General features: G+C 50.2%; 1 protein-coding gene across 3 annotated transcripts; it reads left to right on the top strand.

Annotated features, from left to right (window-relative positions):
* Positions 1 to 3,556: 3,556 nt before the first annotated feature.
* CFAP161 (cilia and flagella associated protein 161) lies at positions 3,557 to 19,537 on the top strand. Of its 3 annotated transcripts, XM_082736228.1 has the most exons (8): positions 3,557 to 3,596; positions 3,702 to 3,823; positions 10,900 to 10,989; positions 11,535 to 11,767; positions 13,093 to 13,177; positions 17,098 to 17,256; positions 18,083 to 18,156; positions 18,727 to 19,537. In XM_082736228.1, exons 3-8 carry the CDS (start codon positions 10,906 to 10,908, stop codon positions 18,884 to 18,886), a joined length of 795 nt encoding a protein of 264 aa, XP_082592354.1. In that variant the 5' UTR covers positions 3,557 to 3,596; positions 3,702 to 3,823; positions 10,900 to 10,905; the 3' UTR covers positions 18,887 to 19,537. The 3 variants fall into 3 exon arrangements, with proteins under 3 accessions (XP_082592354.1, XP_082592352.1, XP_082592353.1); XM_082736226.1 differs by lacking the exon at positions 3,557 to 3,596 and having other exon boundaries at positions 3,643 to 3,823; XM_082736227.1 differs by lacking the exons at positions 3,557 to 3,596; positions 3,702 to 3,823 and adding an exon at positions 10,078 to 10,216.
* Positions 19,538 to 19,805: the final 268 nt, after the last annotated feature.

The following is a 19,805-nucleotide window of genomic DNA, read 5'->3' as shown; positions in this document are numbered from 1 at the left end:
ATAGACTTTATGATTGTGTGGTCATTCTTCTTAGAGAAAAGCTGTAAACAGTGTTGGTGATCCAAAGGGCATGAACTTTCATTATCTTGACATCTCTTGACCAAAACCCTCAAGGACGATGGCCCAGCAGTGAGGGAGGGCGTGAGGGGCTCTTCTCTTACTCACCAGGTGTGATGGTCTCCAGAGGATTTCCAGAGTCTCATGGAAGCTCATTTTAAGGCCACAAGAGACTTCTGTATCTGACCTATAGGAGGCGTACAGAAAGTCTTTAAAGAGTCTTTATTAAATGAATGTGGGCATTTATGAAAAATAATTTTTTTCCCCAGGGAAAAACAAGGGCTGTATTGGGCAGAGATTGGAAATCTCTGCCTGTTCCATGGTGATTTTTCTTTGGAAGCCAAATGCACGGGGCCTGGGGGTGGGAGAGCAGACGCTAGGGGATGGGGGAGGGGTTGGGGGGGTCTGCTCTGGCACAGTTTTAGGAAGGCCTGTAGCCGCCATCTGTGGGAATGTTCAGGAAAGGGAGCAGCTCCTGCAATGAAGATGTGTTCTGACTTCACGGCTGGGTCTGACCAGGATGGCGGTGGCCGCCCCCCAGCAAGCGCTCCGCGTGGCTTTCAGGCTGGAATAGGTCACAGTCCTTGCATGTGCTGAGCCTATCCCAGGACACCCACCCACGTCACAGGAACAGAGGAATCTACTTATCAGACAACTGGTCACCTTCTGCTCCCAGACTCTGGTGGAGAATGGGTGCGCCTCGTCTGTGGGCAGGGGTACAGGACATGCCATGAGCCTGGGAAAACATTGTGGATATGCAGAAGGCGACCAAGCAGCCGAGAGCAGGACGGTCACTCCAGAAGCAGAAAGGAGGGAGTAGCGAATCGCCTGGGATGAGTAGGAGACGGTTTCCTGCCCGCTCCCAAGATGCAGAGCATGCTCCGGGTATGCGAGGATAAAGAAGACATCCTGCCAATGAGTCCATGATGCTGGGGAAACTGAGGCTTGCCTAATGCTGATGCCTACCTACCTCAGGGTTCACGTGAGATCCCGGTGGCTGGGCATTGCCAGGCTGTGAGCAGATGGGAGATTGCTGAGTCCCTGTGCAAACAAGCTCGGTGTTTACTCAGTAGCTGGGTAGTTTCAGGGACTAGCACTTATGTCTATAACTGGGGTAAGATGCTTGTCCTTCCTGTGCCACATTTGGTCCCAAGAGCATGGGACAGAAAGAATATGCTATTGCAATCTGTATCTAGAATCCCCTGTTCTATGCCGGGCACCATGTTGGTGTGAAGGTTATGCCACTGGAATGGGAGCCCTCTGTCCTCGTGGGGCTGCCGTGCATCCAAACTGCTCATGGCTAAGCAAAGCTGGGCATACTAGTGCTCTGCAGAGAAAATTTAAAGCCCCGTGAGAGCCCGAGGAGGGACCTGGCTTAACGTGGTTTGGGGATATTATTGGGGGGTCTTGGTGAATGAGTAGAAATGACACAGAGAAGCAGCATGTTGAGTAAGGAAATTCAAGTGGAAGAAACACCAAGGCCAATAAAAGCATTGTGTTGGCGACCTCAAATATTTGGAGACTTTTGGAACTACTAAACAGCACTCCTACAGGGCAGGAAGCCGAGATTACTACCGTGTGTAAAGGTTCACTAGGATTTGACAGGAGGCTGGCTCTCGAGCTAATGTTTATCATTTCGAGGGGGAGATGCATTATAATTCCTAGAAGCCCGTACTTAGCATCTCCCTTTGGGAATGCTTGTACACTGTGGGGTCTCCTGTCCTGAGCCCATAGACCATCTCTTCCTCAGGTCATTTTCCTTGCGGAGGACAGACAGCTGTACTCAAGACCGGCCACATGAGGGCACAATTGTCCAACGATGGACTCAAAGTTCCCCAAAAAGAGGTCAGGAAAGACCTTGTCGGCACTTCTTCCTTACGACAGTGACCCTCGAGGGCAAGAAACCGTCCAGCGTAATTGTATGAAAGCCACAAACGTCTGCCGCGTGACGTGCCAGGGGGAATTGGGGCAGAAACCTGGCTCCTATGCTTGGTCCTAACTTTCCCAAGCCCTGAGACAGGTTCCCGACGATTCTTGCCACTGTGATAGGACTCAGGCTTCAGTGTAGGCAGGTCTGGAATGCCACTGGGCCAATGTTTTCAGAATATTTTCTTTTTTATGATTACAAGGCATTGCAGACGCCTACAGGAAGCCTCATGCTGTCTTCCCATCAGCTACACATGTAAGGATTATAAATGTGTATAGGTTATATGTGTGGAGAGGAAACATGTATATGATTGTATATAATATTAGATATTATAAAACACACACGCATCTTATGCATACAAATGTAGACACATATGATAAACACATATTTATAAACTGCTTTTTTCTGATAGATGTTTTTGCAAAGGAGACTGGTTACATTATACACTATTTCAGAATCCCATTCTCACTTAGTATATTCCAAACATTTCCCAGATCACTAAATATTGTTTTTTTTTAAAGATTTTATTTATTTATTTGACAGACAGATCACAAGTAGGCAGAGAGGCAGACAAAGAGAGGAGGAAGCAGGCTCCCTGCTGAGCAGCGATCCCAGGACCCTGGGATCATGACCTGAGCTGAAGGCAGAGGGTTTAACCCACTGAGCCACCCAGGTGCCCCTAAATATTGTTTTTATATTATGATTTTTTAATAGCTGCATAACCTTCCAAAACATAAATGCTCTGTATTTTCCTGAAACAACCCCTTATTATTGGATATTTGGGTTGTGGGACTTCTCTGATTTGTTGCTGTTGAAGCACCTGTCTCACCGGTATCGTATCCTCAGCCTGGACTTCAGAGATCAGGACGCTTCATTCTGAGGCTTCTGATAAGGTCCTGCGGCACTCCCTTCCAGAATCACGACCATGACTCTCTGTCTCATCCGCAGCCGAGATGAGGGCTTCCCAGGTACCCTCAGAGTATTTGTCAGGTCTTAGCAAACAGAAGACTGCCGGCCTCCCGGAATCCACAGTTTAGCGGGGCTCCCAGGACTCCCTGACGGGCAGTTGAGGGAGAGGCTCCGTAACTGAAGGACAGCCGGGCAGGTCATCTCTCTCTCCACTTCTTGGAGACTGTTAAAGGTCGTACAATTCAGGGAGCTCGGACTTGGGGTTAGGGTGTCCGGGACTCTGGCCACGCCATCGCCTGGCCCTGGCTTGATGCTTTGGAGAAGTTCAGGTCACCCCACTGGGTCCACAGGTACCCCAAAAGCACGAGATGAACTCCTTGTAGGGCATCTCGCTCTGTGCCCCACAGGGTCCTTGTGCTGGGAGCGCTGCTGTCGTGGCCGTCGGTCTGCGAACATGGATCAAAGACAGGCTTCAGTTTTCAGCTTCTTACATGGGACCTTTCACCCTCACAGAAGACGGGTCCTGGGTTTTGGCTCTTGCTCTGACAACACTAGCTGTCTGACCTGAGACACGTCTCTTCCCCGGGCTGCGCCTCTGTTTGCCCATTGGCCAAGGGAAGTTTCTGTAGAACTGGGAACTGGCAAGTCTTACGAAGAGGAAGCGACCCTGTGCGGCCCCCCTGATGGCGGTCTTTGCTCCACGGTAAGCAGCGACTTCTAACCTGCCCATTTCCCACAACCTCTCCGCGCTTCCGGTTCCTTGTTTGTGAAAGGAAGGGACACCCTGTCTTTGCCCATCCCATGAAAGGAGCCGGAGAAGCTGACGGTTGGAGGGAAGGGGTCTTTGTTTTGCTTCCCCCTGTGCACCTCTACCCGGCATCCGGGACGACTTCCTGGACCCCTCATTCCTTAACTGTGTCCTGTTGTGAGGTAAGTGTCTGAACGATTCTAGGGTTTTCAGGAGGCTGCTACAATCACTGGCTTGTAGCTCGCAGGTGTCCTCTCTCTTGACCAGGAAGACAAGCGAGGGTCAGAGGTGAGCCGGTGAGTGTCCCCCGGGTGGGGCTGGCGAGGGCTGGGAAGCAGAGAAGTCCCGGCACAGCAGCCTGCCTTTGGCGTTGATGGAGCCCCTGTTCGTGGAGCCGGGGTTGAACCCTGCTCTTTAAGCCTCCCCTGTAACATCAGAGGACAAACGAGACCTGCAGACTCTTGAGGTCCTCCAGTGGGGCAAAGTGGGAGTTTGGGGTCACCACTGGAATCAACCATAAAACTACCTTTTTTTTTTGTAAAAAAAATCTATTTGTTTTATGTAGTTTTGCCCAGCTTTTGTTGGAAAATACGATTTCCTGCTTTCAAAAGGCGGGGGGGGGGCGGATTTGAAATAAATTTCTGGTGATTTTAAAAGAAAGAGATACTCCTCAAACCTAAATATCAGCTAGAGGGCCTCCCTGCTCTTGGAGCTCCAGAAAAGACGGCTTGACACCCCAGCTTCATGCCTCTGGGAAGCCCAAAGTCCTCCCCAAATTTCCCCGGGGGGGAGGGAAACTTCTTTTCTCCTGGTCACCATGGGTGTTGGCTGCCTCTCCAAAATGTGCCTCCCCATGGGGAACCTGGCTTTCTTTCTGTTCTTCTAGGCAAAGGCATTTGCCTCTTTCTGTCTCTTGCTGTCACGCCCTGCCCTGGGTCCCCCTTGGCATTTCCCCATCAGTGTGCTGAGTAGACCAAAAAGGTTTCCTCTTCATGGGGTCCAGCCCCTGCAGAAGTCAGGACTGCGCATGGAAGGAAATTTCTTCTGCTATGGGGACTTCAGGACACATGCCAGCAGAGCACCCACATGAACGCAGGGGCACTGACCGTTGGCTGCAAGGAGGTGATCAGAAGCTGGGAGAACGAAGTCCTACGGGTCTGTCCCTGTACCGAATGCTGGGCTCTGGGCTTGTGTCTGGCTGCGGAGAATTATAGGTGCGTTGCTGGGGGTCTTTCCCCGTGGAGGTCTGGTGGAACCAAGAGGGAAAGCAGATGGAGACAAGAAAGACCGGAAGACCCTCTTCTGGGCAGCTTCCACCTTCTGTTCTTCGGAGAGGATTGGCCCTGCTTCGATGAGGCATTAAAACAACAATTATGTGGTCCTCATGGCTCTGCCCACCTTCTCGAAAGACTCTTATAAGTGAGAAAACACCTGCTGAGGCACTTTCAGGGACATCTGCCTTATTGGGTCTTTGACAACGTGCTTCCCACATGGGACGGCTCCTTCTGAGTTGTCTCTGCTTCCTGGCTGTCCACGAAACCCGGAGGGTCTCCTTGATCCCCGGCTCCCCATTGCTAAGCACAACGCTTGGGACACGGCCAATCGCTGTCCAGTGAAATGAACGAATTCCCCAATACACAGTCATTTCCCAAGAGGCGACGATCTCGACTTTTCTCTCTTCCCTCTAGTCCCACTCTCACCACCGTACTCATGCACATGTGTCCCCTGTCCCCACTCTGCCTCCTAACTGGGGCTCCTGCCCCCCTCCCCTACCGGGTCTCATGCCCCGAAGTCCATGCACTAGCCTGTGGCCTCAGAAAAACGTCACCCAGCTCTAGAGGCTTGCCTCATTTTAGTGCATGTCACAGATAACGGCTTTTTTATTTTATTTTATTTTTTAACGAATTGAAGTTTTGCGGCAACCTTGCATCATTTTCCCAACAGCATCTGTTCCCGTGGTGTTTCTGGCTCAGGGATCGGTAATTCTCACGCTATTCCACCATTTCCGGTCATCACTATTCGATTTGTCATGTGATCTGTGACCAGTAATTACGACTCACCGAAAGCTCAGATAATGGTTAGCATTTTTTTTTTTTTCTTAGCAATGAAGTATTTTTAAATTAAGGTGTACACTTTTTTTAGACATCAAGCCATTGCATACCTGACAGATTACAGTACAGTGTAAACATAACTTTTATGTGCCCTGGGAAACCAAACAATCCATGTGACTCACTTTATTCCAATCATGGCTTTACGGCCGCGGTCAGGAAGGGACCCCGCCCATCTCCGAGGCGTGCCTGGGCTCTGTGGGCCGCTCTCCAGGACTCAACAAAGAGGATCCCTGTTCCGCACCTTGGCGCTGTGGGCCCCTCACCACTTCCCCCTTCCACCCTCCTTCCCTGCCCCTGTGCCTCTCTGGCCCTTTGGCTGTTCCCCGGGTCTCTGTTTCTACGCTGGCTTCAGCCGCCTCCCCCCGTCTGCAGAGAGCTGTCCTGGGTTCTGTCATCTCTGTGGTCAAATCCTACCTGGTTTTTATATTATTATGTCACTTGAGCCTCACAAAATCTCTGAATCCGTCGTAAAACATTGGTCTCACAAGATGGTTCTTTAAAAAGGGATTCCATGTTGAAACTGGCTTGGGTAAAGTCATGGGTCAGCATTCCTTTGCAGAGTTCCAGTGACACCACAGTGGCTAAGGTCCCCAGGAGGGCCACCATCAGCACGTGTCTCTACCCCAGCATTGCCTAAATGTATCCACATTAGAGCCCTCCCCGCTCCGTATCTGTGAACACCCTGTGGACCATCTGCGAAATGCTTCCCTGAGTCTTATCAGTGACGTTATCCTTAACCTGTTTTTATTGGGGAAGAAAACCCCCGTTCAGAGATGGTAATTCTCACAGAGCCTAGTGAAAGGAGCGTCAGTCCTATTTGTTCCCCCATATTAGGATGACTTACAGTATCCGTTATCCAGTGAGCACTTTAAAACTTACTCTCTGGAACCCCGGAAATGACTGGTTTCTAAGACTGCAACTCTCATTTCTCTGTCCTAATATATGAACTTTGTCCTACTTCTCTTTTCTGAGAACGATCGTGTCCAAGTTTTTCTTCGGCTTTTCTTTTCCTGCCAGATGTTTCACAAGTAAGGAACAAAAGGTTCCAATTAAATTTTTCCAAGAGCCTCACTGAATCATGAAAAGAAATAGCAAACATGTTCTCTAGTACCTACCTGCTTTACATCAAAATTGTAGTAACCCGAAAGAAGAAGGAACAATGGCCTGAGGTCAAGGGGGTACTTAAGGCTAAACAAGAACCGAGCAGAGTTTATGGCAGCCAGAAAGGCAAGAGTGCATTTCTGTTTCAATTGTAGCTTTGGGGGTTTTCAAGGGTTATACAATAAACATTTTATATACCTATGTAGGAAATAAAGGTTGTATAATTTTTCAAAAATGAAAGTAAAATTTAGGAAAATCAAGGGGAAAAGGCTTCTTGCATGTTTGTTTAGCATTTTGTTGTTATTACCTGACCTTTAAATCCGCTTGTGTTGTGGGGCGCCCGGGTCGCTCAGTGGGCTAAAGCCTCTGCCTTCGGCTCAGGTCATGATCTCAGGGTCCTGGGATGGAGCCCCGCATCGGGCTCTCTGCTCGGCGGGGAGCCTGCTTCCTCCTTTCTCTCTGCCTGCCTCTCTGCCTACTTGCAATCTCTGTCTGTCAAATAAATAAATAAAGTCTTTAAAAAATAAATCTGCTTGTGTTCTAGGTTGAGAGACGTTCCTTTATGGAGCTTTGTTTATCATACTAAGAGTCATTTTGGGGGGGGAGGTCAGACTGCACCTCTCAACGGTGACATCAGAGGATTGCACAGTGGGAAACAGTGCTCACTGACCAGATTCACAAGCAAGCAAACAACAGCACTGGGGGTCTGGAATCAGTATTCAGTATTACGATACTACATTACTGAAAACGTCTCGCTTTTGACAAAAAATCATGATCCCAGCCAACAAAGAGGAAAATGCCATCTATCTTCTGGAGAGAAGGCAGGCTTTCAGAGGGCCCAGATGTTGGACTTAGCAGGCAGAGACTCCAGAGCAATTAAGAATATGTTCAAAGACCAAGGGAAAACTGTGATGATAGAATTTAAGGAACATATATTGGCAATGTCTCCTCAAATATAGACTATCGGTAAAGAAACGATAGAATAGAACCGGGCAGAAATTCTGGAGCTGGGAAGCGTTGCGACCAGAATGAAGAATTCACGAGACATGTGGAGCAGCAGATTTGAGCCAGCCTAGGAGAAAGTTCAGACCTGAGAAAAAGCAACAGAAATGATGCAATCTTCAGGCCAGAGAGAAAAAAGAAGGAAGACAAACAAATAGGACCTAATGAGGAGTGCCCCCATAACACGCAACAGGGTCCCAGAAGGAGAAGAGAGACAGGAAGGAGCAGACGGATATTCAAAGAAAGAATGGCAAATCCCACATTAGATTAAAAAAACAATCTATACATTCAGACAGTCAGTGACCTCCACGTGGGATGGATGGCAGGCGAGGCCCCCCAGACCATGGTCAAGGGACGAAGGACAAAGCCACAGAGCACCTTGAGAGCAGAGGAGCCCACACACGACCCTTCACGGACACACAGGGGAACCCCCACGAGGTCAATGGTTGGCTTCTCCCCAGACTCGGTGGCGGTCAGAGGGCAAGGGCATGACAGACTTAAGGCACTGAAAGGAAAACTTGTAACCAAGGGTCTTGCATCCAGTAAACTATCTTACAAAACTAAAGACGAAAAAAATCAAGGGAGTAACCGCCCTGAAAATGTGTTGCTAGGCTTGTCTTCCAGAAACACAGCAGTTGTTGGGCAGGAAGCAGGTTACACCGGGTGGTAAGCTGCACCCACCAAAGACCCCCAGCAAAGACCAGTGTGTCTGCAATTCCACAATCACGTGGTTGTATCTGTCTCCAGACTGACTTAAAAAGCCATTTCACAAAACAACATGTAGATAGTGTCTTGCTGGGCCTCTAACAACCGGCAATGTAACTCATTTCCCCATAATGGCACAAGGGAAGTAGATGAGCTCAAAACTCCCTCCGGATCGACTCCTGAAAACTCTAGTAAACTACGTGGAGACCAGCACTGTCTTAGGATATTCCTGATTTACAGGGAACACCTTTGGAGAAAGCCTGAACTTTGGAGTCAGGAAATTGGGTTGAGTCTTTGTCCTGCGCAACTTTTAGCACTTTGAACTTGGATGAGAGAATCACTCCTTTGAGACTCTCGTTTTAATTTATCAAATGCAGTTCTGGCAGAATACTATGCGACCTACCGTCCTGCTTAGCCTTTTGAAGTGTCCTAGAGCGAGCTGGTGGAGGGGCAGAGCTTGCAGACTCGCAAGGGTGAGGGAGTGTCCCATCCGTACCGGGACCTGCAGCCCAGCCGCTGAGACCCTCCCCAGGCCAGCTGCCAAGTGTCCTGCCCCAGTTGCCACCCAGGGCTGTCCTTCCTGATTTTCCCCCAGTTACCTCCCCGAGGCAGAAACGAATCTTTCCTTGCAGTCCTGTGGCTTTTCATCAGTGCATCTGTAGTCTCACTTGTCCCATTCCTCCTGTGGTGATCTGTTTTCACAAAGTACCTTCTCCTGGAGACTGGGTTTGCTGGAGGGAGGAAAGGATGCGTGTCCTTCGTGTCTGTGCTGTCTCAATAGACAGGAGCACGGCCAGCTACCAAGGCACGGCATTAGCGTCAAGCTCCCGGTAGTCCGAAAGCACTTGCCTGTTCATAAAGTGCTGCTTTAAAAACATTGGCTCCGGCATTAAAGCACAAAAACAAAACAAAATACGCTGGCTCCCACATATTCTACCTTTATCCAGAGTCCTTGCAAGCCATGGACTTGTCCTCTAGCTTGGACACTGGAGGAGGGGGACGGGGTGTGGGGGGGTGATGCTGTAAAACCCTTAGAGGCAGGACTGCCCCAGTCGCATAAGCGGAAAGATACTAAGGCGACAGGTTTCTTACTTTTTCCTCCATGTTACTTTGGTTTCCAGATTTCTACACAGAGGATACGCAGTTCTAGGGTTAAGGAGCTTCGGTTCAAAGGCTCCTCTTTGCGTCTCAATAAGCGAGGGATACTTCCCCCCCATGGCATTTTTTGTTTGGATTTAAAAAAAAAAGAGAGAGAAAGAAAAGAAAAAAGTGTTTTACATTTTTAGCACCACGTGGCCCGAGGGCTGGCGTTAGCCCACCAGCCTGCATTGGAATTAAATTCAGAGAAATCACAGTGGAAGGGACTCCAGGCAGCGAGTGTGCCGCTCCCCACCCCCATCCCTGCAGGGCCCCCTCCCCCAACCCCCTGGCTGCGCGCCCCCCCCCCTGCTCCTGCGCTGCCACTGATTGGCCAGCAGGCCCCGGACCTGGCCAATTGCTCTGGGTCAGTTGCCATGGCGACAAGGCACGCTAACAAGGCAGGTGTGGGAGGCAGGCTGGCCTGCTGGCCGCTGGCCGGAGGGCAGGATGGCGCAGAACCTGTACGGTCCGGGAGTGCGAATGGGCAACTGGAACGAGGACATCTACCTGGAAGAGGTAGGCAGGTGCAGCTGGCCCCGCCGCCCACTACTCAGGGGCCTCCCCGCCCCACCCACCCCAAGTCCTTCTGCCCCCTGGGCCTCCTTCTCACCCAGCAGACGCCAAGTAGCCTAACAACCCACCCGGAGTCTGAAAGCCCCAGGAAGTTCACCTGCTGTCCCACACCCCCAGGTCTCACACCTGCTCCTTCTGCAGGTCCCTGGGTCTCCAAACTCGGTGCCCATCTCAGCCCCACAAGTTCCCTCCTAGGGGTCTGGTGGTGTCCCTTATCCTGACCTTACACTCAGACAAGGCCCTGAGCCATCAGGCATCCATCTAGCTGGTGGGGGAGGGTTTGGTGGCTGCGGTGGTGGACAGCCAGGGGAGACCTCCACTGCGGACACACGGCCTCCAAATGTTGTTCATGATTGTCTCTGGATGGGGTAATTGAGGGTGAGGCTGTTTTTGTTTGTTTGTTTGTTTGTTTGTTTTTTTGGTGTGTGTCATTTTTTCAAGCCTTCTACAAAGAAGTAAGAATATTAAAGCCAAAACAATTTCCACCATTCCCGTTAGGCTCACCTTTCTTTTTCTCAGATTCTGCTTTTTCAGCTCGACATGCTTCTGACCTAGAAGCTACCGGGGTCTGTAAATTGAGGACCATTGTTGACCTTTGGGGTTTTTTTCATTTTGTCTTTCACCAGGAGCGCATGAAGGACTTCTTGGAGAAGAGAGAAAAGGGACAGCTTCTCATACAGAGAAATAGGAGACTCAAAGAGAATCTTTTGAGACCGGTAATTTTAAATCTGAGCGCCGTCCTCAAAATTATATCGAATTAAGTGTGAGTGTGTGTTAAGCAAGCAAACGTTTCATAAATGAATTATCGTCTGGAAGATACCATTGTCCCCGTTCTAGAGCTGAAAACCACGATGTTTATAACCCCCTAAGATTTTAGAAACGTAGGAGAAATCTGCTCTTAATTACATTTACCCGCATTTTCCAGGATCAGTACAGGAATCTGTAAAACGCCCCTTACTCGGTGCTCAGGACATTTCCAGTGAGTCTGAATCAGTTAAGAAGAGTGGGGTCAGCGCATGATTTTTCATCGGCTTTCTGACTCTGTTTGGGATTTGGGGGGGACCTTGGCAAAGTGGGAGGGGGTCGGCCGCGGGAAAAGGAAGAGAATGAAAGACTTGAGGGCATGCGAGTTATCACAAGGTCCCTGAGGGATGTGCCCCCTCCTGGGACAGGTGAAGGGGGGAAGGGGCATCTGGCAGGGGTCTCTGCACTGGCTGTTGAGGACACACCAGGGTTGTCTGAAAAACAATTTAAATTGTAGATGCAGCTTTCCATCACGGAGGACGGGTACCTTCGCTGTGGCTACAAAGTGATGCTTGTGAATCCAGATTACCCTGAGACGGAAGCTGATTTGGTTTTGGGCGGGGACCTGAGCCTCTGCATGGCTCTGGATGAAATTAAATCGCCCCCGAGTGACCAGTTAGAGGTGCCCTGTGGGCTGAGCGCAGCTCAAACCAAGATCCCCGTTGGCAGAAACACTTTCGTCATTTTGAGGTACAGACACTTGAATTTTCAGCTCATGGTTATCATAAATGTGTTTTCACTTCCAGCTTCAGGAAGCCCTGGGAGGGCTTGTCGCCTGGAGGTGAAGGGGTTAGGACGCTCTCTGTGCTTTCTGTCCTGCTGCCTCCCCCCGGGGGTTACTGTTGGTGGCCTTCACATGCCCTTCTTAAACATCAGGACAACTGCTCATTTGTGTTCCCTTATAAATGCTTCATTCAAAAGTATTGGATCTAGGAAACTAAAATCGCGTTCTGCCTACAAACTGGGGTTTTCCTAATAACATCTCAGGATGCTCTTTGGAGCTCATTGGAGTGTCTCTCAATGTCGCTATTTTTAGGACAGAAATAGTCCAGTGCAAGGTGGCACTATGCGGGATTTGTTACTTTGTAATTATTCGCTAAAACTGTAGCTGAGATCTTGAAATCGGCAATTAAATCCTTAAAGATACATAGTAACAACAAAAAAGGATTGCTTTTACTTTAATCGAACAATGATAGCAATGTTTTGATGACAAGAGTACAGCCAGTCCTTTAGGTCTTAATTTTTTTTTTTTTTAAAGATTTTATTTTTTTGTCAGAGAGAGCACAAGCAGCGGGGAGGCAGAGGGAGAGGCAGGCTTCCCGCCGAGCAGGGAGCCTGATGTGGGGCTCATCCACGATTCCCGGATCATGACCTGAGCCGAAGCCGGTGGTTTGCTGACTGGCGCCCAGGTGCCCCTCCTTTGAGTGTTTGCTTTAGAGTTCCTTTGAACACCGAGAAGTTTTGTCAAGACAACTAAAAATGGACCACAGCTTCTGTGTCCTGGAGCATTAGGAGGGAAGACTGTGTTAAGTGTGTAAGCCCTCCCTGGCCAGGAGGGCTCTTTATCCAGATGCCCACGTCCCTGGCCACAATCCCTCAGTGGAAGACAGCACGCCGTGCTCACACGGACGGACACTCCGCACACTGGCCACGGCGGGAGCGGGGGTGGGGCAGGGGGACAGGGACAGGATGTCAGCCAGATTTGAAGGCCCAGAGAAATGACCATTTTGTAAATGTTTAGCTACCAAATCAGCTAATGTGTGTGAAATACATTATCAAGAAAATAGATTTTTTTAGAAGATTTTATTTATTTATTTGACAGAGATCACAAGTAGGCAGAGAGGCAGGCAGAGAGAGAGGAGGAAGCAGGCTCCCCGCCGAGCAGGCTCGATCCCAGGACCCCAGGATCATGATCCGAGCCAAAGGCAGAGGCTTAACGACTGAGCCACCCAGGTGCCCTGAATGTAGAAAAATTCTAATAGAGAATTGACATGATGGTTATTTTTCCCTGACAGTGCAGACAGAACCGCCATGGGCCAGGTCCTTACATATGGACAGAACTTCTGCCTCGCGACGACAGGCGGATTTGAAGACAAAATGGTGAGTCCTCACGGTGCATGGTGTGTGGAGCCAGAGGATGGTTTCTGTGCGGCTCATGGTCACCTGTAGAGACAGATAGAGGACTCTGTAGGTGTGGGCTTTGCCTCTGGCTTCTGGAACCTCCGCCTGCGGCTCTTGGGCCATTTCTTGCCTTCTAGCTTTCCGAAGGACAGAAACAGACCCTTAGGCGCTACGGAGTAAGGGAGAAAAAGCTTTTTGCAATGCAGCTGACATCAAGCATAGCTTTCTGCCACCTCCACCCCTAAGTTAATGGTTGGATTAACTAATCGTAGTCTGATAACTGTCAGTGTCACTAAGGCTAGCGAGGTGTGTCGCCTGATAACTATTTTTTTTTTTAACTTGATCTTTCTCTTTCCCTTGGAGATTAGGAGGGTAACAGAACTAGATAAATCTGGGTCTAACTCGAGCTGAGATGTCTCTTTACGGAGTGGGACCTCAGATAAGTCATTTAACTTTTTCGAGCCTTTCTCATTTATAAAATGGGGATTAGTAAACCTTACTACATACCATACACAAATACACACACTCTTAATCATCCAAATAGGTCTTTGAACTAGGGACTGTTTTACCCCATTTTACTGATGGGGAAACTGAGGCACAAGGTCAGGTGATCTTGCTCCAAGCCGTTCAGGGGTCCAGTGGCAAAAGGGGTACCACTTAACCCTTTCTTGCTGAATCAAAGCTTCCATAATGGTATGAGTTAACGTTATTTATTACCTTGTGTGATGCTAAGAAAAATCAGCGCTGCCAGTTAAACCCCTACATACCTTAGATGGTAAGCCGCAGCCTGAATTAAGAAAAAAATGTAGAAATTAGAGAAATTACCATATTGTTGAAGGGGGGGGGTAAATCACCCTTGTCTTATCCAGAGGTTAACGTTACTAACGCTATTTTCTTTTACACTTTGTTCTCTCAGAATGGATTTAAAATACAGAGAGGGGCGCCTGGGTGGCTCAGTGGGTTTAAGCCTCTGCCTTCAGCTCAGGTTATGATCCCAGGGTCCTGGGATCGAGCCCCGCATCGGGCTCTCTGCTCCACAGGGAGCCTGCTTCCTCCTCTCTCTCTCTGCCTGCCTCTCTGCCTACTTGTGATCTGTGTCTGTCAAATAAATAAAATCTTAAAAAAAAATAAAATACAGAGAAAGTTACAAGCCCCACAAGAAGTAGATGCACCGTTTCTGGTTTCTCTCTCTCTCTTCCTCGACCTCCCTTCCCTTACTCTCTCCCCCAATGCTGTCCTCGATTGTCCCATCTTCTTTGTCTCCTGTAAATCCTTCGTCCTGGGTCCGTGTACTGACCTGTGTTCGGTACCTGCTCTTCCGTAGGTTATAACATTTTGTCATTTTCTTGGTCATGTTCCCTCCCATTTGCTTCTTGGATTTTGTTATTTTTATTATTTTATTTATTTATTTATTTATTTATTTTGGCTATGTGGCTTTGAAGTCGGAGTGGTTCTAACATATTTTTGAGTAACGTGTATCTGTGTTTTCCTTCTCAATCCCTTCCATTACTCAGAGCCCCATAAAGTCTGCTCTAGAAATACCATGAAAAGACCAACTTGTATCGACTTCTCAGTGGCTGAAGTTTCACGTTTGTTCCTGTTTGTTGTTTATCTGCCTGAGGTTTATTTTGGTGCAGGTACTGTGGAGACGTGCAATTTCCCCTAAACGACTAATAAGCTGCATTTGTGTTGTTTCTTGGACGATGACTCCTTTCCTCTCTGACACGCAGATCTCCGCGGAGCATCACTCTACAGCCCGTGTGCTGTCTCTGAGCTTTCCGTTCTAACCCTTTCAACCCAAATTGTGTCTTTTTATTCTAGAATTACGCTTTACAGTATAATGTGTATTTTGACGGCACGTTGGGTCAGTTTTCTCTCATTACACTTTTTTGAATTATATTAGGAATTAGTTAACCTCTCGGTTACATGTAATTATTTCTGCAAGTCCCTCTCCCTGGGGGGGGGGTGTGATAAAAAAATCACGTGGCATTTTTTTTTTTTTAAGATTTTATTTATTTATTGGACAGAGAGATCACAAGCAGGCAGAGAGGCAGGCAGAGAGAGAGGAGGAAGCAGGCTCCCCGCTGAGCAGAGAGCCCGATGCGGGGCTTGATCCCAGGACCCTGAGATCATGACCTGAACGGAAGGCAGAGGCTTAACCCACTGAGCCACCCAGGCGCCCCTCACGTGGCATTTTATTGGCACTGGAAAATTCCATAAATTCACATATTTGATGCTTCATAACATTTCTTTTTCTGAGAGGTCTCCTCATTTATTCATTTAATTCATTTATTCTTTCTTATCTCTCCGTGAAATTCTGTGGTTTTTCTTCCCGGGGATTCGATGCTGATCCCGCTGAGGTTGTCCCCCTGGTATCTTCTGCTATGGATGGCCCTTATGGGGGGCCCTAAGTTAGTTGCAAGAAAAATGTAAGAAAGCCATCGCTGTTGAGACTCACCGCTGGTGAAAGCCTCACTCTGTTCTCTCTCATGGTGTTCTGGTTAATTCTCTTAGGACGTTCAGGTCCACGGTGCTCTCATTCTCAAGGGACGGTGGTTCAGTCTTCTCAAATTCTCTTATTTCTGTTCCTCGTCTGTGAATTAGCAAGTACTTCTGGGGCATTCGTTAAAAAAAAATAAAAAAAAAATCAGGTAATGCCGCCCTTCTAGAGTCGTGCCTGGCTCACTATTATTTCTCTTCACATTAACACAACGGAGTTTGTGGTCTGAGGTGGACAGTCTTTGCCCTTGGAAGGGCAGGTTTTCAGTTGCCCTGGATTTCTCCGATCACTGAGAACCCGAGTGTGTCTTGGGCCTGTCTCCCTTCCCTGTCCACATCCTGCTCATGGTCATGGCCGTGGCTCTCCCTTCCTAGTGCTCTTGGGCCTGTCTTTTCGTCCCCAGTGCCAGGACCTTGGTCCACGCTGGATCCCTCTAGTCTGTCCTGACCTCAGACCATAGGAGACGCACGCTGCCAGGTCGATGCTCTAGGAGCTCGGGTCTGGTTAGCGCTGCCGTCCACGGTGGCATCTAAGGTCCTCTGTGATATGTCCCCGCCCTCCCTGTCCACATGCAGCCAGCCCCTCGGGTGCCCAGCCCCACACTGCCTCCCCCTCAGAGCCTCTCCTGAGCCCCTGGGTAAGTGTGTGTCCTCGCCGGTGCCTGCCGGCAGCCCCTCCCACTCCTGCTGGCCTGTCCAACCTCCCTGGGGTCTACAGGTGCTTCCGGGCCAGTCCTCCATCCCTGTCTGGCTCGCCAGGAAAGGCCTCGAAGAGAGTAGCTCACTTCTGCCTTCCCCGCAGTGAGTGCCTCGTGGCCCAGCTTTGCCCATGAGAACCCACCGAAAGAGGCAGAAACAGCCTCCAGGTTCGGGGTGAAGCTCAATCACTAAAGAACTAAGCAGTAGCTTACGTTTCCGGCTTTTCTGCAGGTTGGGGTGCTTCTGGGCCCGGTTCCAGGGGCCTGAGAGCTGTCGGAATAAGTCTCCCGTGGGGACGTCAGCTCCAGAGAGCCGTCCTCAGGGGCCCACGGTGAATGTCGGCGGTGACGGTGTCGGTTGTGAGGCACTTCCCTTCATGCGGCAACTCTGTGCAACGCTGTTTCTAAGAAGCAAAACCGGGGTTCTGGCCTGAGCCCTGGGAAGGAGGAGGGGGAGCAGGGCCCGGATGAGGAGGAGAGAGAGCGGGTTTGGCACCCAGAGGAAGGCAAAGCAGTGGAGGTGCTGGGGGTGTAGCCTCAGCCTCCTGCGATGACGAGAACCCGAGTGTTCTCACACCACCCGCAAGAAGGGGCTTTCCAGAACTGCGCTGGACCACACCTGACACCCCGCTGGTCGGTGGTTCACCGCCCCCGGCTTCTCCAGCCGTGTGACGAGGCTCACCCCTGCATTGCCATTTTCAGCTGTATTTATCCAGTGACCACAGGACCCTGCTGAGGTCGTCGAAGAGGTCTTGGCTCCAGGAGGTGTATCTGACCGATGAGGCCTCCTACCTGAACTGCTGGCAGGCCGCCTTCCTGGACCCCCAGTTCCGCCTGGAGTACGAAGGCTCCCCCGTGCCGGTGAGTGCGGCCGGGCTCTAGGGAGCTTCCTGGGAAGCGGGCTCTGCTCGTGATGCCATCGGGAAGCAGGGGTATTTCTGTGCCGCTGTCTCAGCACCCTTTAGCTGTGGGAGGGAGGCCGGGCCAGGCTCCTGCTGTATCAGCTGGGAAGGGCGGCTGTGGGGAGACCTGCATCTGGGACAGGGCGCACGGTTCGTCTGTGTTCGGGTGGGACGCTCCTTGGTTGCAGGGTGGCCCGATCTGACGTGGGCATTTCTGATGCTGTGTAAGTCCCACGGGAGCGGCGGGGGCTTCCTCACGGTCGTTAGCTTCCAGAAGCCAGGAGTTTGAAATAATATGTATATTTTTTTCCTGATTATAAACAGAATATATACTCGCTGAAGGAAAAATCAGCAAAGCAAAGCAAATAAAATGAAAATAACCAGTAATTCCACCACCTTCCATAGAGGCCCGCTAGCGTTTATCATCTCTGTCTTTTTCCGTGCATGTCTCTTTATTTTATTTAATTTCAATTTTTTTTTTTTTTAACGAAATAGGACATCAGTGACATCCTTATCTTCTCCACTTAGAAACACTGCTGGTTATGTCTCATGTTGTGAGAGATTTCCAGTGTGGCTCTGAGGGATTTTAGGATGTTCCGTCCCCTGTGCACCTGCAACGGTGTATGAAATCCGTCCATTAAAGTCTGGCTTCTAGGTTATTTCCATCTCTCTATTTCACTGAACTACATTTAAGTGAATATATAGTATATTTCCAACTTTTTGCCTTTAGGAATTGGAGGTCTTAGTTCGTAATGCAAATAACACACTCTCTTCATCTTTTAAAGGCAAATGCAAAAATTATCCTCAATCACTCCCAAACGAACCGGGGGCTGGCAGCCCACAGACACCTGTTCTTAAGGTATGTGTACGTGCTGCTCAGTTCAGCTAAATGCCACGGATAGGGGCGCAAAGACACTCGACTGATGTGTTTGTATTTCTGTATTTATTTTGGAGGGGGAGGGCAGAGGGAGAGGGAGAGAGACTCTCAAGCAGACTCCCCGCCCAGCTCAGTGCCCTACATGAGCCTCGATCTCACAACCCTGAGACCACGACCTGAGCCTAAATCAAGAGTCAGACGCTCAACTGACTGAGCCACCCAGGCACCCCAAGCAGCTTGAGTCAGTGTGGCCACACACACGAGTGCTTCGATGATGAAGTGTTGTCACAAACGATTCAAAGGTGTGGCAAATCCTGCCCGAGCCCTGGTGTCCCACAGGTCCTTGCCTGACGAGATGACTATAGCTGTGGTGGGACCCTGGGCCCCTCATCACTGTGCAGGCAGGGGCAAGGTCCGGCACACACGTATCTCAGAGCCCACCGTCCCTGAGCCCGAGTCAGCTGGACCTGGGGCTGGGACGGGGGCGGACAGAGTTACTCACCCAGAGCCACTGCTCCGTTTCCAACCGGGGTCTGTTCTCTCCCGACCCAGCGGCCGTTTCGGAAAGGAAGTGGAAGTGGCCGCTCACACACACTTGGATTCGCACCGAGTTGAGAAGCCGAAAAACCACTGGATGCTGGTGACTGGGAACCCCCGAAGAGACTCGTCCACCATGCTGGATGTGCCCAAGCCACCGGCGGAGGACGCGTGAGCCCCAGAGCAGGACTCCCAAGCCCCGGAACAGGGCGTGGACCCCGGGGGGCAGTGACCCCGGGCGCGCGTGCTCAAAAACACCTGGCTTAGCCAGGTCGTGCCCCAAGCTCTCTTTAAGCCGGGCATCGATGTCCCTGAACCCGAGGTCAAAGCAAAGGCTATATGAAGGTTATTGACTTTGTGGTGGGGCCTGGGACACAGGAAACACCGGCTCCAGGAAAGAGCTCCTAAGTGGATTTGAAGGTGACAGAGGACTTTCCTTTGTCGAGTCTAAATTCCTGGAGAACTTGAGCTGCTGTTCAGCAGCAGCTTGGACAAGGAGCCCGAGTGTGGGACAAAGCTGTCAGAACCACGCAGGGTGTTGTCACCCGTCCTCCCCACCCCCACTAGACGGCGACCAAGAAATCAGCACCATGTAGCTGTGAGCTGTGGCCTGACCTTAGACCTAACCGTCTTCCCCCTTGTGTGTTTGTTTCTACCTCTGACTTGGCGGGGGTGGGGGTTCGGGACTTGCCCTGGACGGGTCACTCTACCGACTAATGATTTTGAAAGTGCAAAGACTCTTTACTCTTTGAAACGGGCACACGAGCCGTGGCACCCGTGTGATCTGAAAGTTCCCGACAAAATAAACACCATCCCCTTCCATGAACCTGCTTGTCCGTTCGTTCTTTGTGGAGTCCCCGTGCCGGATCAGGTAAGGTCTCATGGCGGGATGCGGAGTCTCCGGCCCGCAGGTAGATGGGTCCGGCTGTCCCGCCGTAAGTACACCAGGAGACAGATAGGCGGTCACAGGCGGTGGAGGTGTGGTTTCAACAGACGCTGCTTCCAGCTGGTGACCTCTTTCGGGAGTCACTTCCCAGGATGGGACTTTAGAAAGTTCCGCCGCCCAAGCTCGCCTCTCGAGATTTTCATTTCAG

The sequence above is a fragment of the Mustela nivalis genome (genome assembly GCF_964662115.1).
Source record: "Mustela nivalis genome assembly, chromosome: 6".
Classification (NCBI taxonomy): domain Eukaryota; kingdom Metazoa; phylum Chordata; class Mammalia; order Carnivora; family Mustelidae; genus Mustela; species Mustela nivalis.
This window is presented reverse-complemented; position numbering and strand designations above follow the sequence as displayed.

Bases quoted from the DNA above. Each gene is read 5' to 3' on its own strand.
- CFAP161 (XM_082736226.1), top strand. From the start codon at position 3,695: ATGAAAGGAGCCGGAGAAGCTGACGGTTGGAGGGAAGGGGTCTTTGTT. The intron at 10,990-11,534 runs GTAATTTTAAAT...TTTAAATTGTAG, and splicing joins AAGAGAATCTTTTGAGACCG to ATGCAGCTTTCCATCACGGA. The intron at 17,257-18,082 runs GTGAGTGCGGCC...CATCTTTTAAAG, and splicing joins ACGAAGGCTCCCCCGTGCCG to GCAAATGCAAAAATTATCCT.